The sequence below is a fragment of the Aspergillus brasiliensis genome, assembly GCF_001889945.1.
Source record: "Aspergillus brasiliensis CBS 101740 unplaced genomic scaffold ASPBRscaffold_1, whole genome shotgun sequence".
Taxonomy (NCBI): Eukaryota; Fungi; Ascomycota; class Eurotiomycetes; order Eurotiales; family Aspergillaceae; genus Aspergillus; species Aspergillus brasiliensis.
The window spans coordinates 4,437,173-4,453,949 of record NW_027137442.1 but is presented as its reverse complement, the minus strand read 5'-3'; the positions used below and the strand labels follow the sequence as shown (position 1 = coordinate 4,453,949).

Below are 16,777 nucleotides of genomic sequence, written 5' to 3'. Positions count from 1 at the left end.
TTTGCAGCAATTGCAGAATGCGTAGACCACTGGACTTTGACCTAAACCTCTCCTACTGGAAAGTTCGGGGGCGTGTGGCTCTAGTCCATGCCCTTTGTCCGGTTATTGTAATACTTCCTGAGATCCATATGATAATAGTAATATGGTGAGCGTAGTAGAGGATCATGTTGCATGATGTATACAGGTGCAAGAACAGTTATATGTCTAGTGAATATATGTAAAATGCAGCGGTCCTAGTACACCCCGGGCAGAGAAAGGGTTCTAGATCTTCGATTCACGCACCGACCCCACCTTTTCTGGGGCTTTGTTACTGGCCTCCAAGGTCTCACGAACGAAACGAGTTGCCTGATGCATCATCTTCCCAGTCATTTCGTGCCCTGCATCTTCATCGATAAGATCTTCAAAGGTCACAGCACCATCGGCAAACCAGCCCTGCGAAGCGATAGCCTGTTTCAACCAAGTCAAGAACACCTCCCCGCGATGATAAGGGACCAACTTGTCCTTGCCGCCAGAGAGATTGAGAATCCTCTTCCCGGCTATGGTTCGCGCCAGGAGCGGTCGCAATGCAGCCTTCTCATTCTCCGTCGGCTCCGGCAAAGGCCCATTGCGAAGAGGTCCAACCTCCGAGGCCGACTTCAACTGGCTCAAAATCAGACTGGCCGGGTCGTACTTCCTCACAGCATCCAGTAGAGAAGAAGGAAACGCCTCAGAGCCGAGGAATTGAGACCCTGGTGTATCAGTGTTCGTCCACGATGGCAACTTCGATAATCTGGCCCGGTCAGCCATCAGATTTACATAGTCCGGACAGCCGATGATGACGACTCCGGCGCTTATGCGAGGCTCATGCAGAAGGCAACTCCATGCTGCATGGCCACCCAGAGAAACGCCCAACACCAGATTATCGACGATTTTGCGATCGGAGTGAGGGAACACATAAGAGGGGAGGTAGTCAATCAGAAGAGACACGTCTCGGGCAGTGCCCTCTGTGGTTCCAGAAGGATTTGTTAGAGTCAGCAATCTCTTCTGGGAATGAAAAGCAAATGGCTCAACTCACGAAATATGGAGAACATATCCTGAGCATGACGAGGGTTTCCTTGTCTCCATGCTTCATTGGCCAGCGGATCTACCTCTCTCGTTCCATGATTCCGTTGATCGAATGCGACAGCAATGAGGCCTTTAGTCGGGTTCCCGGAATTCCAATCCGCAATGATGGTCGTCCCGATACCTGTCATACGTTCTTGGGTACCACCTCTGGGGTGCAAGAGCCACAGACAGGCAATGTCGGTGGTTTGCGCGGGGAGTTCATCAAGACCGTAGACTGTGGTTTGAATCCCCGCAATTGGGTATGTCTTTCGCGAGACGGTTGAGGCATCGCCGTATCGGCCTGCGTTGTCGAGGGACTTTATGGGATCAGCCATGCTGTGTTTCTTATCCTGTGAGTCTCTTGGGTTTTCTGTCTTGGTTGGGTGGCTATGACGGTGGTGAGAAATTGGCGTGGGGTTTTGGTTGATCGGCGATGGTGAGTAGTTTGCCGATATATATCTCATTGCCTCGGAGGCACTTTACCGAGGGGTTGTTGCGAGAAGTACTCCACTAACCCTCTAGTACGAGAGGAGCTTTCTTAGCAGTGAACATGACGAAATTTGCACTGGCACAGTGACAGTTGCTCTATCTGCAACGCCCGCATGGTAAGCCACATATCAGGCCATGATCCGAGAGGTTGTGGAAATTTAGCTGCTTTGTAAACGAACATTGAACTGCTCCAATGCTCAGAGCAGGCGGAATGTTGGTGGGAGGAGGGCCATACACGGGAATATACGCCGTATCCGGATTCTAAAGAGCGATTGCCGGGACAGGAGCATCTACTGGCTCGTACGATCGAGTGAATATTAGCATTGGAGCTTCCAGATTAGTCTCCCTCAACTATAGGTTGACTCTGCCAACAATCACATTCTAATTGCCTGATGGTATATCGTGTTGGTCTTCAATGTCGAGCGGTGAGTTAAGCGGTGACCTCTTTTGAAGCCGAGGATCGGACTGTGTAACTTACCCATCCACATGGCCAGTGTTTTGAAACGGTATGGAACCTGTAACCACTAACCAGCCATCATGTGGCTGGTGAAAGTTTGCGATTGATCAGCCAGCTCGGGGTCGCTGCCTTAAGGCTAAAGTACCACGGTTGTGGCCCGGTTGTGTTTGGGTTCTCCCGCATCAAGTACCTCGCGAGTACCTCACAAGTACCTCCCAGTAACCAAGTATTTGGGAAAGGAGTTGAGACGGCGACGTAATCCGCACCTTGATCTCGTATTACTTCCTTCCTTACATGGTATTGCGTATTTTGTAGGCTGCTGAACCTTATCGGTCTTTCTTCTCCCAAAGCAAGAAGGAAGCATAAGAGTTACCTTTAGTGACTCTTCGTCCTTCTCCTTTTTGGAAGCTATAATCTATCCTACAGTATAGTTGGGGTAGATGGGCGATTCTGGTGGCACTTGCAACCGTGGCGAAACCCAGCCAATCTACCTAGAGCAAGTGACTAGTAGTAGATGGATATGCAGGTGCAAAGCAGCCCATCCTCTGACCTCTCATAAGGGATTAGTTAATTGATTGAATGATTGAATAATTCCCTGCCCCCTTTCCTCCGTGTCCCAAGCCGACCAGACTAGCAGAACTGCGCCAAAGCGGGCCTTCCGTCTCCAGTCAGACCTGCGCTTCTTCTATGGGGCGGACTCCACCGCGGCTAACCACTGTCGCTGCTAAACCCAACGCTCCTTTCAAGTTTCACGTCCAGACGTTTCGGGCGTGTTGTCGACTTATCCCCTTAATCTTTGTTTACTGCTTGATCTTGTCGATCAATTTATGTTCCGTCTCCCGGCTGCCGTGTGGTAGATATAGAATGTTCGTCTAATCGAAGATCCGAAACCCGTTTCAACAGGATCTTTTTGATCCGCATGTACGTCGTTCTCCCCCGCGCTCTTGCTCCTCCTCGAACCCCCCTCCCCCCCTTAAAACCATCTTGCTTGCCCACTGACATTGCGTTACTCTACGCAGCATGGCCGACTCTACGGTCAATCTCTCGGAAGCGAGGGGCTCTGAGAACACCCCCAATCGGTATTACTCGAGACAAACCGAGCCGATGTCGTTGGGCAGCTCAAAGCTGTCATCGCCGCTTCCCTCCCCTTCCTCGACAAAGGATGGCACAGACAGAGCGGATGTGGCAGATGGCGGGGATCAGGTGGAAGATATGCCAACGGTGAAAGGTGTGGGAGATGCTCACTTCGACACAAAAGGGAAGTCGCGCGCAGAGCATGCCGGCGATTCTGGAGAGGAGGAAGCGTCGAATACCAGTCCCACCAACAAAGCGGCTTCGCTGAGCCTTCGACAACCGAACGATGCGACGGCAACCCAGCAAAATCCCGGGAGTCGGAAGTCGCCAGCTTCAGCTCTGGGATCATCTGCCTCGCCTCGCCGTCCAAGTGTACAATTCACTCAAGACACTCCGGATGTTGACGCTGCCGAACCATCTCAGTCAAGACCGCCTTCGGTCAAAGGCGATGATGTGGATTCGGGACTGAAGGGTAGGCAATCCTTACTGACGAAGTTGAAGTCTTTCGCAGCCTCGCCCTCGTTTACCTCTCACACTCGCTCGGCGAGCGGTGCGACGCTGAACGATTTCCGACCTACGAACAATGATCTGGCAACCCCTGGCTCAGAAAGAGGGGAGTTCCGATTCCCGAACACTTTGGAGGAGGAGGGAAGCGATATTGATGCCGATGCTGAAGAGAGTGCCGGGGAACAACGGGCCCGCCAGAAGAAGCAGAAGAAGAAACAGCCACGGCGCCGGCAGCAGGATGATTCGGTGCCCCCATCGCAGCCAAATACCCCCAAGTTCGCCAGCCGGCCGTCATTCCACCTACCGAGCTCATTTTCCCCCTTTGAGAATTATCGCCCCAATTTCTTCCCGCGACGGGGCAGTACCGGTGATTTCACACCTCAACATCGTGAGGGTGTCTCGGAGGACGAAGGTCGTGATCGTTTAAACAGGGATACTGCATGGAGACGAAAAAGTGCCTGGCTTGCTAACGCGCGGGGGCTTACTTATAGCGGACGCCAAATGGATGCGCCAGCAAATCAAGAAGAAAGAAGACCAAGCAATTTGAGACGGCTGACCGGATTAGCTGGACCTTCTGAGAATGCAGAAGGAACGGCACCACCCTGGAGGCGTCATCGGGCAGACCGCGGCTCGAGCCTCAGTGCTCAAAGGTGGCGGCAGATAAAGGCAGGTCTCAAGTTAATCGGACAGCGACGCAAGGTGGACAACACTGTAGACCATGCCAAGTCGGCAGAGCTACTGGCTGAGTTGACCTCAGGAGTGCCGGCCGCCTTGATACTGGCTAGCATGTTCCAGCGAGATGAGCACGGCAGCAAGCGGATTCCGATTCTTCTGGAGCAGCTCAAGGTGCGGGTCACTGACAGCAAGATTGATTCTCACTCCGGAGATCGCCATCTCGTCTTCCGTATCGAGTTGGAGTATGGTAGTGGCATGACACGGATGAAGTGGATCATCTACCGCACGTTAAGGGATTTTGCAAATCTGCACTTGAAGTATAAGTTGCATTTTGGGACCCAAAAGTACATCCAGCTGCGGAACACTGAAGGGGGTCAAAATCTCCCGCGCTTCCCTCGGAGTGCGTTTCCCTACCTTAGGGGCGTGCGTGGGCTGGAAAGCGACATGGAGGATGAGGAGGATGAAGGTGGATATGAAACAGCTGCAGAAGCTACTAGTGGCAATGAAAGAGCCGCAAAGAAGCAGCAGCAAGCGCATCGCCGTTCGTCAGGTGGCCTGTCTCGGAGACAGTCTACCGTAACGAATCCAGATGCAGAGGGTGCTGCTGGCGCATCAGGCCCCCCTGAAGCAGGACAGGCCAATAAAAAGGAGAGCTATCCGGAACGACAGCGGAAAAAGCTCGAGTCCTACCTGCAGAAGTTGATTCGATTCCTCATCTTTAAGCCAGATAGTAACCGTCTCTGCAAGTTTCTGGAACTGTCAGCCCTGGGTGTCCGTCTTGCGGCCGAAGGCAGCTATCATGGCAAGGAAGGCTTCTTGGTTATTCAGTCCTCCAAGGGTCTCGATTTTCGACGCGCGCTGACGCCAGGCATGGTGAAGAAGCGACACTCTCCCAAATGGTTCCTTGTTAGGCACAGCTACGTCGTTTGCGTCGACTCTCCGGAGGAGATGAACATATATGATGTATTTTTGGTGGATGCTTTCTTCAAAATTCAAACTCAGAAGGTCAGCCTGAGAAACCAAAAGGCGAAGGATATTGCCAAATCGGCGACAGAATCAGCCAGACATCCACAGCATCACACATTAAGGCTCGAGAACTCGGAGCGCAAGCTTAGACTGCTGGCCAGGAATGAGCGTCAGCTCCATCAGTTCGAAGACTCAATCCGGTTCATGGTTAACAACACCCCCTGGGCAAGGCCGAACCGGTTTGACAGTTTCGCGCCGGTGCGACACAAATGCTTCGCACAGTGGTTGGTGGATGCGCGCGATCACATGTGGGTTGTGTCGCGGGCGATTAACCAAGCGAAGGATGTCATATACATCCACGACTGGTGGCTGAGCCCTGAGCTTTACATGCGTCGGCCTGCGGCTATCAGCCAGAAATGGCGTCTGGATCGTCTTCTCCAAAGAAAGGCTCGTGAAGGAGTCAAGATCTTCGTCATCATGTACCGCAACATTAACTCTGCCATCCCTATTGATTCGGAGTACTCCAAATTTTCCCTCCTGGATCTGCATCCCAACGTTTTTGTGCAGAGATCACCAAATCAGTTCCGACAGAACACCTTCTTCTGGGCGCACCACGAAAAACTGTGTATCATCGACCACACCTTGGCTTTCGTAGGAGGGATCGACCTGTGCTTCGGCCGTTGGGACACACCACAGCATCTCCTCACCGATGACAAACCCACGGGTTTTGAGACTCCAGATGGGCCGAAGGATGCGGATCATTGCCAGCTCTGGCCCGGCAAGGACTACTCGAACCCGCGTGTTCAGGATTTCTACGACCTCGACAAGCCCTACGAGGAGATGTACGATCGAAATGTGGTTCCCAGGATGCCCTGGCATGACATTTCCATGCACGTTGTCGGGCAGCCGGCTCGAGATCTTACGCGCCACTTTGTCCAACGGTGGAACTACATCTTGCGCCAGCGAAAGCCCACACGTCCCACGCCATTTTTGTTACCCCCGCCAGATTTCGAGCCGGCTGATTTAGAAGCCCTCGGACTTGATGGTACGTGTGAGGTCCAGATCTTACGTTCGAGTAGCATGTGGTCGACTGGAACCCCCGACATCACGGAGCATAGTATTATGAATGCTTACGTTAAGCTGATCGAGGAGTCCGAACACTTTGTATACATCGAGAACCAGTTCTTCGTTAGCACTTGTGAAATCGATGGCCGGAAGATTGAAAACTTGATTGGCGATGCTCTCGTGGAACGCATCACCCGAGCAGCAAAGAACAAGGAGGCTTGGCGCGCGGTGATTGTTATCCCGCTGATGCCGGGCTTCCAGAACACCGTGGATAGTGAAGGTGGAACGAGTGTCCGGTTGATCATGATGTGTCAGTATCGCAGCATTTGTCGTGGGGAGACATCCATCTTCGGCCGGCTGCGAGCGTTGGGAATCGAACCTGAAGACTACATCCAATTCTTCAGTCTTCGAACCTGGGGAAAGATCGGCCCTCAACAACAACTGGTCACCGAGCAGCTATATATCCATGCCAAGTGCATGGTTGTTGATGACCGAGCTGCTATCATTGGGTCTGCCAACATCAACGAACGCTCCATGTTGGGATCTCGTGATTCGGAGGTGGCGGCGGTTGTGCGGGATACGGATATGATCTGGTCTTCCATGAACGGCCGCCCTTACCTTGTGGGACGGTTCCCACACACCCTCCGTATGCGTCTCATGAGAGAGCATCTTGGTATTGACGTCGATGAGCTGATGGAGCACTCCATGGCAACCGAGGAAGAGCTCCGCCGGATCGAAATCGTCGAAGAAGGGTCAAAGCCTCCCGAAAGCCAGCTTGACTCGGAATCACTGATGCTGGAGAAAAAAGACGAGAGAGATATGATGGAGCGTCGACACCGACTCCAAGACGAATTCCTCTCGCGGTCTGAAGATATGCACAGCTTCAACCATGACGTTGACTGGGAACAGGGAAACAACCCCAACCTCAAGTCGAACCGGAAGCTCACTGCCGACCCAAGAGTGACTTCTAATGCCGAGCACAGGAAGGACGTGGACGGCCATGGTGCTGACAACCTCACAAAAGCCATGGGGGCTGGCTTGGGCGATGCCCGCGATTCTGAGTTCCTGGGCCCGAGGGCAGAGGTCCTGATCTCTCCCGTTGCACCCGAGGGCAAGGGTACTGTCCAGCAGCCGAAACAACCCTCGCAGCGCACTGCCCACCGTGCAAACGCTGGTGGGGATAGAGATGGCAATCACAGTCTCAGTCCCGTCGTGGAGCATGGTAACGAGGGGGCACAGATCGTGGAGGGGTTGCCCGCTGTTCGCCATCCAGCACTGCCAGTGGAGCAAGAGTCTGAGAGTAGCCATAGCGGGGTCCTGGCGGGTTCGCGGGATATACATGACCCTATCAAGTCCTCCCACTTGTTCTCTTCTGACGTAAAGCATGTCTTTATCGACAAGGATTGTATGCGCGACCCTGTGATCGACTGCTTCTACCTCGACACTTGGCAAGCTGTTGCGGAGAAGAACACTAAGATCTACCGAAACGTGTTCCGCTGCATGCCAGATAGCGAGGTGAAGTCGTGGAAAGAATACAAGGAGTATGCTGCCTATGCAGATCACTTCGCAGAGATGCAGAGTCAACACAGTACCAAAGCATTCCAACCCACCAGCCAAAGGCAAACTGGACCGCCAGGAACGGGGGCCAGCATGGCTGGAGCAGCTGCCGGACTGAAGCATAATCTATCGGTCCATGCTCAGAGTGCCGAGGGAGCCAAGGTGGAGGCCAAAGATCCCCCTGTCGAAAAGAATGATGCCCGTTCGACAGAGGCCGGCCAGAAGCCGGACACGCAACATGCTGAACTTGGAACCTCTGACGGGCTGCAGCCGATAGATGAAAAATCGACGACGAAAGGAGCAGATGGGACGGCGACAGGGCACCTGCCAAACGGACGACATGAGGAAAGTGGCTCGTCTGGTGAAGATCTGGAGAAGCAGCGATCTGACCCGCCGCTCGTGGATTATTCCGAGGCTTTGAATCGGAATGCTACCGGTCAGTCTCGACGACGCCGAAGAAGGGCGACGACGCTCGGCTCGAAGCGGGACTTCCACGCGACGGATGAAGTGATGGACAAACCACGAGCTGAAGAGCTCTTGAATCACGTTCAAGGACATCTGATTCTGTGGCCCTATGACTGGTAAGAAATTCGCCTTGTTTGCATCTTGTAAATTCCGTTGCAGCCTACTGACTATTTCTCTTCTATAGGCTTGAAAAGGAGGAACAGGGCGGAAACTGGCTCTACACGCTGGACCAGATCTCTCCGCTGGAAATCTAGTAAGTGGAAGTCCGGAATGGGACACAAACGCATCGGATGCTAACCCTTTAAACAGCAACTGAACCAATGTCAAAGTGTGTCCACTCGATGTACTAATACTATATTGTTTCCGTATCACACTTGGCCGATCCATTTTACCATCTTTGGACCCGTTTTCTTTCTGCGATTCTCACAACTATTTCTTCCCCCCTACACCATCATCCCAAAGTCATCCCTTGTAATCTTCGGGTGGCTGGTGTTTGTCAGCTCACTGCATATCAAGCGGGCGTTTCTTCTTTCTATTCAGGCGTTCGATTTTGCAACTTCAATTCTCTCCATGTCATCATGTCAACCGATACCTTACTATACGCATCCTGGTGTCCTTTTGCACGTGTCGGAAGCACCGGGGCATTGTCTAATAGATCTGGATGTTTAAATTAATCATTTTGAGGGAAGAGTATATATACATATTTCCACAGAGGCTTTCCCAAAACAAGGGGCTATATATAGTACATGGATCATTGGTCGAGAAAGTAAAGAGGCAGCTTGTGAATGAGCACAAGATCTCGAGTCCGCGATACGTCACGTGGAATCGACCGCCCCGGCAGTAAGCCGGCCGCGCACATGATTAAAATCATCAAAGTTCACCTGCAGGATCGAGCTTAGCAAACTGTGATCCGGATTTACAGACGAGCACTGCTCCCAGCGACTGAGAGCCATACGAAGACGCTCATGAGCGCGCGCCAACGCCGCCTGCAGCTGTGGGGTATCCAGGCAAGAGCGGCCCAGGTCATCCAGATAATTAGTGGGATTCTGCAGACATAGCCGTGTAGCCGCGGCTGTGTTGCCCATGGACGCGGCGGTTTTCTTCATATTGATGATGGCTCGCTGGCCGCGCAAAGGGGCGGGGACCTCGTCTGGCTGACTGGAGAACATTCGGTTGGCGGAGCGAATGGTATCCGCATCGAAAGTACCCGGAGGATCGACGGCGATTCCGGTCGTCGTGAGATCGACTTCGGTGCCGTACATGTGGAGAAAACCGAGAAGGCGCTCGCCTAGGCCGTCGGATCGTTGGAACTTGCCGTGGTTCAGCTTTAGGAATGCTACGATGAGCATGACTAGGGCTTCGGGTTTGAGGGAGCCTGGGTTTTGCCCACATAGGCCTTGGGATTCAAGGAGAAGTCGGGCGGCCATGTAGAGAGGTCGGACGGAGGGGTACTCGGCACAGTAGTCCTGTATGTACTCGACCATAGGGGGTATGTCTTCTCCGCAGTAGAAACGTATGTGAAGGCCCGTGGAATGATGGACGGCGGTGGCTGGGTAGACATTGTTGTCCTTCTTCTTGTAGTTGAAGGATTGGCGTTCCTGGAGGGTCTGTTCAACATCTCGGAGCAGGCGCTTGTGCTGAGTGAGGATTTGCGGACGCGTGGCGCTTGGTTTTCGAACACGTTCGGTAGATCGTATTGAGTCTGGGACTGGGAGGAGAAGGTCCAGATGGGAGTGGCTCATGGCTAGCCCGGTTCGCCATGATCCGATGATACAGGGGGCACAGGGCGCAGTGCCTTTCAGAAGACCAGCGATATGCGCTGTTATCTGATGAACCGTCTCCTCCTCTGGTGGGGTCGGACTGAGGTATTTTCCAAGTGCCTTAATCTCCGCATCTAGCTGGGAGAGGCCATCACTGAAGGACCGAGTAGAATCCCAGCCATCCCACCACGGACATTGAACTGACCGGCCCCTCTTAGGATCAGCATCCCAGTGGATCAGCTGAGGTGCGTATGTAGACCGGGGCGGTTGATCGGTCCTCCGAACGGAGTGAGGTCTCCTCCTCGGGCTTTTGGGGCCCAAGAAAGACTCCAAAATTACATCCGCGGTGGAGGAATCGCTTGGTAGCCCATCACTTGTGGCAGTCTCCTCAGGTGACTGTTCAGAATGATCGGGCTTATTCGGTATCCTGCGGATTAAACTAGCTCGATTTGACGACCGGTGCGCTTCGAGGGTTTTTTGCAGACTGTTTTTGAAAATGGCCGGATTCTTGGGGGACGAACGGGTTTGGTGGAAGTATCGCGGCTTGAGCGGAGAGGATATAGAGAGGGCCAAATAAGCGGCAACCGACGAGGAAGAGGAGGAGGAGAGGAGATGGCGTTTGGGGGGGCAAAGAACGCGCATGACCGCGCGTTCAGCAGGGCAATGGAGGCATTGCGGAGGAAATGGTGCAACCGGGGGCATAAACCGGAGGAAAGGGAAGTATACCGGGTATACTTGGGACTAGACGGCGCTAAGTTCCGGGAAAACCGAGTCGTTAGGGATGAATGGAGGCTAATCAGGGCGGGTGATCTCGGATAGAATGCTGGGATGTCGAAGAGGAGAAAGAAGCGAGGTAAGAAGTCGTAGCAGGAATTATTGATGATGATAATCTCGCCGTGTCGGATAGACTAACAGTAGTATTTGTTACCTTATTTGGGATAGTACTGTCAGGTGCTGCCGCTGCACGTGACTGCGGGCCGTGATCTGGCCAGCCCTAGCATGATCGACTTCTTGTTAGGTCTTCACATGTCACACCCCCTGTCGGGGAAATGGCGATCTCAAATCTTGTACTCTGTAAGTACTGTAGTAGATAGACTTCATCTTTTCTTGTCTTACCAACTTATCTTCCTAGCTGCTACTATTTCTTTATTTTACTTTACTTATTTGTTTTCTTTCTTTTCTCTCTTCTGAAGCTAGTATGCCCAGTGGATCCAACGGGCACAGTTACAGGCATTCGTATCCCATGACATGAACGGATCTCAAATAGGCTTGTCAGGGATCGGGCGAGTTTCATCCATCCATGTTTTTCCCACATGCCTGAACACAGTCAACACACGCACTCTCGCTTTTGCTCATGGTTTCGGCCGATGCAAGAATGGCTACCTAATGGGTTAGACTCTTTCTCTAGAGTCTAGAAGGACTAGAAGATTAGGTTCGGTTAGGCACTGTTGCTACTTGCTAATAATGCTATTCCCTGGGCCCAACCATCCCGGGTTATTGTCTAGTCTGCCAACTGACTGACTTTCCTCGTGTCAACCTGACCTGTGCAATTCTACACTACTGAAGAAATTGACTCCTAAATTAGATAGTATCATGTATAGTTGATGTCTGTGAGTGTGGTTGGTATGTACGGAGTAGAGTACTAGTTGCCTCTAATAGTGTCTACTAGTAGTGTCCGTCCGAACTGCAGTTCGGGATCATGACGTATCCGGAAGAAAAATAGTGTCTTGGATTTATGGAGATTGGCGGGGAACCAATCCATTGCTTCTATTCTTACAAACAGAACCCATCATCATCGCCATCCTCGCCATCATCGTCAATTATTTTACCTTCCCTCCATGGCAGACCTAAACCCACCACGGACACGGAACCGGTTTCCCTGACCCTGTTCGGTGTTCAAGCAACTCTTCCTCTTCCCTTCTCTTCCCAATCCCTTCCCCCCTATAATCCCCACCCGCTATACGGTTTCTTTTTCCTTCCATCTGCTCTCGCCGCCGAGCCTGGACCGTCCTAGGCCCATCCCTCCCCCGATCCCTTCGCTGCCTCTCTCTCCCCTTCGGCGTCCTTCTATCTGCACCCGTGCATGAGGGATTGGCTGTTTTATAAGCAGACCCTGCCGACAGACCGCCGACCAGCTGATAGTTGGGCGTTGCTTTGCTTTGCGTGCATCAACTTGTTTGATTGTCCGATTGGGGGTGATTGGTTTGCTATCCCGGGATTGTTTGGGAAGTTGAAATCGCGAGAGCGAGAGAGAATTTAATTACTCCTTTGGGGGGGTAGTTTTCTTGAGATCAATTCTCCGCCGTTATTCTCAGACCCCCTTATCAGTCGGACTATACGAAGTACATATCTAGAGAAAGATCACCTGCATCTCACGCATTTCACGCATTTCACGCATCTCCAAGAGTAGGTTTGTTTCCTTTTTTTCTTTTTTTTTTCTCCCAGTATCTCCCAGTTAGTTACTTATCTACTCATCTGCTCATCTACTCATCTACTCATCTTTCCCGCTTCACCGCCTCCCTGCTTGGTTTGCTCTCTGCCCTGCTTTTTTGTCTCACTCAAACTGCCTCTCGCATTACCCCCCACTTGCCTCTCTCTCTCTCTCACTCACATCATCCACTACTACCAACTAGCCCACTTCTCGTCACTCTTGCTTGTTCCCCCAATTCTTTCTCTTTCTGACGGAGGGATTGATCATTGTTCCCATCGTTCATCTTCTTCTCCTTCATTATTATTGCTCCCCCATGGCGTAGTTCCGCCTTACTTTTGTGGTCCGCTCTCTCATTCCCTGCTGGCAACCAACCCCACCAATTCCCTTGTATTGCTTCTGAACTATTTGCAGGTAACTGCAGCTTATCTCCCCTTCCCCCCTCCTCCTCCTCCCTAATCTACAACTTCCTCCCCTCCCTTTCCCCCCCCCAAATTACCACAAAAGATACAACGATTCTTGCCCCTTCCTTTTATCCTCCAACACAACACAATTTCCCTCTCTCCATCATTGCCACCTTTCTTTAAATTACCGCAATTCTCAAAATTCACTAGTCCCCTAAATATTTACATTCATGCTTGCATCTGACTGATCGCGATACCGCCCAGATTGACTGCAGATTGGTCCCCCGTTCTGCCTGTCATTGACTTTCTCTCTGTGATTCCTCCTCCCGCCGTGTCCGTTTTCGTCATGGCCGCCGAACAACAACGGTCTGCCGCCATGCCCGATGGCCAGCCCAATCCGGGCCCCATTGGCTCTGGCCTGAATGTTCTGGGCGAAGATGCGTTTTTGAATGCCTCAAATGCCACCCCAGATCTGCGGGGTGAGCAGTCCCAACCCTCCTCCACCACCCTCCCCGATGCCCCTTCCTACTTCTCTGAAACCCCCGGGAACCACGCTGCTTCGGTCCCTCCAGCTGGCGCTTCCCCCATCACTCCCGCCCAGGCTGTCAAAGACGCCAAGTCCGGTCCTGAATTGTTGCGCCGCTTGAGCCTGCGAGAATCCCCCATGATGTTGGACGCCGACCCTCGCGAACAATATCCCAGCCTGCGCCTTACCGGCCGAGTCATCAGTGCTGCTTTCTGTATTCCCTATAAGCTCTATCTTCATCCTGGGTCTGACTGGGTAAGTCCTTCCTTCCTCTTGCTCATACAACCGATCTGTCGAAATTCGAGTGGGATCAAGAATGAGGACGACGTCGCTGATTTGAACGGGGTCGTTGTAGGAGCTGAAACCCCGTCCGGGAACCTCCGCCCTATTTGATTCAATGGCCTACCTTGGTTCTGGCGAATCGAGGTGGTCTCATACCCTCGTTGGCTGGACCGGCGAGGTCGAACCGGTCCAGGAGACTGCGATTCCTTTGCAGCAAATCCCCATCAACACGAGTGCCAAAGTGCCGACCACCATCAACGGTTCGGCCTTGCCCCTCAATAAGGCCGCCGCACCGGTGCCCGTGGATGCCAGCCAACGCCTGCCCAGTCATCCCCTCCTGGACGGCTTCGAAGTGGACTCCCGGGACCGAGAAAGGCTCGATGAGCAGCTGAGCTCCAGCCGTTACGGGAAAATCGTGCCCGTATGGTTGACCGGTGAATCGGAACATCCAGACGACACCGTCTTCTTGGACGACCAGGGCCGGTGGAGGCGTTACGCCGAGCGTGAGCTCTATCCGCTCCTTCATTACAAACAGCACGGTCCCACGGACGGCAAATCGGAACGCAAGTGGTGGACAGACTATGTCCGCATGAATCGCCTTTTCGCCGACCGCATCGCACAGGAATACAAGGAAGGCGATATTGTCTGGATTCATGACTACCACCTGTTCCTGTTGCCGAGCATGCTGCGCCAACGCATCCCCAACATTTACATTGGCTTTTTCCTGCATGCGCCATTCCCCAGCAGTGAGTTCATGCGCTGCTTGGCCAAGCGCAAGGAGGTACTGACAGGGGTTCTGGGGGCCAACATGATCGGCTTCCAGACCTTCTCGTACTCTCGTCACTTTTCATCTTGCTGTACGCGTGTCCTTGGCTTTGATTCCAACTCGGCCGGCGTGGATGCCTACGGTGCTCATGTAGCAGTGGACGTCTTCCCCATCGGGATTGATACCAAGACGATCCAAAAGGCCGCCTTCGGATCGACCGAGATCGAAAAGGCGGTCTTGGGTATTCGCAAACTCTATGCCGGAAAGAAGATTATCGTGGGTCGTGATCGACTGGACAGTGTGCGCGGTGTAGCCCAAAAGCTGCAGTCATTCGAGGTGTTCCTCGAGCGGTACCCAGAATGGCGGGATAAGGTCGTCTTGATCCAGGTGACAAGCCCAACCAGCGTCGACGAGCAAAAGGAAGAGAACAAGATTGCCAGTCAGGTCTCCAATCTGGTTTCTACCATCAACGGCCGGTTCGGGTCATTGAGCTTCGCCCCCGTCAAGTACTACCCGCAGTACCTCTCCCCGCATGAGTACTTCGCGCTGCTGCGTGTCGCTGACGTCGGACTCATCACCACGGTCCGGGACGGCATGAACACCACCAGTCTGGAGTATATCATCTGCCAGCAGAATAACTATGGCCCCTTGATCCTCTCCGAGTTCTCGGGTACGGCGGGGACTTTGTCCAATGCCATTCACATCAACCCATGGGATACTGTCGGCGTGGCGGGAGCCATCAACAAAGCCCTGACCATGTCTGCGGAAGAGAAGATGTCGCAGCATCAGAAGCTTTACAAGCACGTCACTGCAAACACAGTCTCGTCCTGGTCCAAGCAGTTTGTCACTCGTCTCCTCACCAACCTCTCGTCGTTCGACCAGTCGGTGGCCACGCCGGCCCTCGACCGGGCCAAGCTGGTGCGACAGTATCGCCGGGCTCGCAAGAGACTCTTCATGTTTGACTACGATGGTACTCTGACTCCGATTGTCAAAGACCCGCAAGCTGCGATCCCGTCGGATCGGGTGCTGCGCACCATCAAGTCCCTCGCCGCAGACCCACGGAACGCGGTTTGGATCATCAGTGGACGTGATCAGGCCTTCTTGGATGAATGGATGGGCCACATTCCCGAGCTAGGACTGAGTGCAGAGCACGGATGCTTCATTCGCAAGCCCCACTCGGATGACTGGGAGAACCTGGCCGAACGCAGTAACATGGGCTGGCAGAAGGAGGTCATGGATACGTTCCAGCACTTCACTGAACGGACACAGGGCTCTTTCATCGAAAGAAAGCGCGTAGCCTTGACGTGGCATTACCGCCGGGCGGACCCGGAGTATGGAGCGTTCCAGGCTCGCGAGTGCCGGAAGCAGCTCGAAGACACCGTCGGGAAGAGATGGGAAGTTGAAGTCATGGCCGGGAAAGCCAACTTGGAAGTTCGACCGACGTTCGTAAACAAGGGCTTTATCGCGACTCGCCTCGTCAATGAGTACGGCACCGGGCCTGGGCAGGCCCCCGAGTTCATCTTTTGCTCTGGAGATGACTTTACAGATGAAGGTAAAACTCTCTCTCTCTCTCTCTCTCTCTCTCTCTCTCTTTCGGTTTCCTTTTACATCCTTGCTCATGCATCTTAACTCCTTGCGTCCTCTATATTGTATCTTATTCTGCGTTCGCTAACCAGCTACTCTGCTATCCACAGACATGTTCCGTGCCCTACAGAATTTCGACCTGCCGCAAGATCACGTCTACTCAGTCACTGTCGGTGCGAGCTCGAAGCAAACGGCCGCCAGCTGGCATCTCCTGGAACCCGCCGACGTGATTGAAACCATCTCGATGCTGAACAGTAGCTCGTGCTCCCAGGAGTATTGAGGGCCTGTTAAAAACTCTGCTCTGGTGGTCTTTCTTGAAGCGGGAACAGGGTCTCCGCGCAATCGCCTTCGTATTCGATTTTACATCTGCGTTCGTTGATATATACTTTTGCTGTTCTTTTTTTTTTTTTTTCTTCCCAGGCGTAGAGGTGATGCTGTGATGGCGGCGATTTGTTAGAGGGCGTCACGAAGCGGGTATGCATTCGACATTTGGATTCTGGGGGGTCGTTCAGCCATTAGCGAGAGTCCAGCATGGGGGGGGGGGGTTTCCTACCTTTTCTTTCCTCTTTCCTTTTCCCTTGTCTTCTTTCTTTTTCAAAACAAGCCCCTGCCTTCCTTCTGACGTTTTGATCTTGAACATAAAAAAAATTCGGGCATGACAGCTTGACGCTCGAGACAGAGAGCATGAT

At 52.9% G+C, this 16,777-nt stretch overlaps 4 protein-coding genes across 4 annotated transcripts; 2 read left to right on the top strand and 2 right to left on the bottom strand.

Annotated features, from left to right (window-relative positions):
- Positions 1-147: 147 nt before the first annotated feature.
- ASPBRDRAFT_37615 (uncharacterized protein) lies at positions 148-1,868 on the bottom strand. The gene is made up of 2 exons (XM_067623763.1): positions 1,055-1,868; positions 148-983 (listed from the first exon to the last, which is right to left on the bottom strand). The coding sequence occupies exons 1-2, from the start codon at positions 1,416-1,418 to the stop codon at positions 262-264; spliced, it is 1,086 nt and encodes a 361-aa protein (XP_067485622.1). The 5' UTR covers positions 1,419-1,868; the 3' UTR covers positions 148-261.
- A 1,181-nt stretch (positions 1,869-3,049) lies between these two features.
- On the top strand, positions 3,050-8,654 carry pld3 (phospholipase D; the record flags this gene model as incomplete). Its single annotated transcript, XM_067622225.1, has 3 exons — positions 3,050-8,454; positions 8,523-8,591; positions 8,648-8,654. 3 exons carry the CDS (start codon positions 3,050-3,052, stop codon positions 8,652-8,654), a joined length of 5,481 nt encoding a protein of 1,826 aa, XP_067485621.1.
- A 174-nt stretch (positions 8,655-8,828) lies between these two features.
- Positions 8,829-11,166, bottom strand: ASPBRDRAFT_37613 (uncharacterized protein). Its single transcript, XM_067623762.1, has one exon. It carries the CDS (start codon positions 10,798-10,800, stop codon positions 9,154-9,156), a length of 1,647 nt encoding a protein of 548 aa, XP_067485620.1. The 5' UTR covers positions 10,801-11,166; the 3' UTR covers positions 8,829-9,153.
- Positions 11,167-13,276: 2,110 nt separating this feature from the next.
- On the top strand, positions 13,277-16,368 carry orlA (putative alpha,alpha-trehalose-phosphate synthase subunit Tps2; the record flags this gene model as incomplete). The annotated part of the gene is made up of 4 exons (XM_067616721.1): positions 13,277-13,409; positions 13,503-13,711; positions 13,812-16,056; positions 16,199-16,368. The coding sequence occupies 4 exons, from the start codon at positions 13,277-13,279 to the stop codon at positions 16,366-16,368; spliced, it is 2,757 nt and encodes a 918-aa protein (XP_067485619.1).
- Positions 16,369-16,777: the final 409 nt, after the last annotated feature.

Bases quoted from the DNA above. Each gene is read 5' to 3' on its own strand.
- ASPBRDRAFT_37615 (XM_067623763.1), bottom strand. From the start codon at position 1,418: ATGGCTGATCCCATAAAGTCCCTCGACAACGCAGGCCGATACGGCGAT. The intron at 984-1,054 runs GTGAGTTGAGCC...CTGGAACCACAG, and splicing joins GGATATGTTCTCCATATTTC to AGGGCACTGCCCGAGACGTG.
- ASPBRDRAFT_37613 (XM_067623762.1), bottom strand. From the start codon at position 10,800: ATGCCCCCGGTTGCACCATTTCCTCCGCAATGCCTCCATTGCCCTGCT.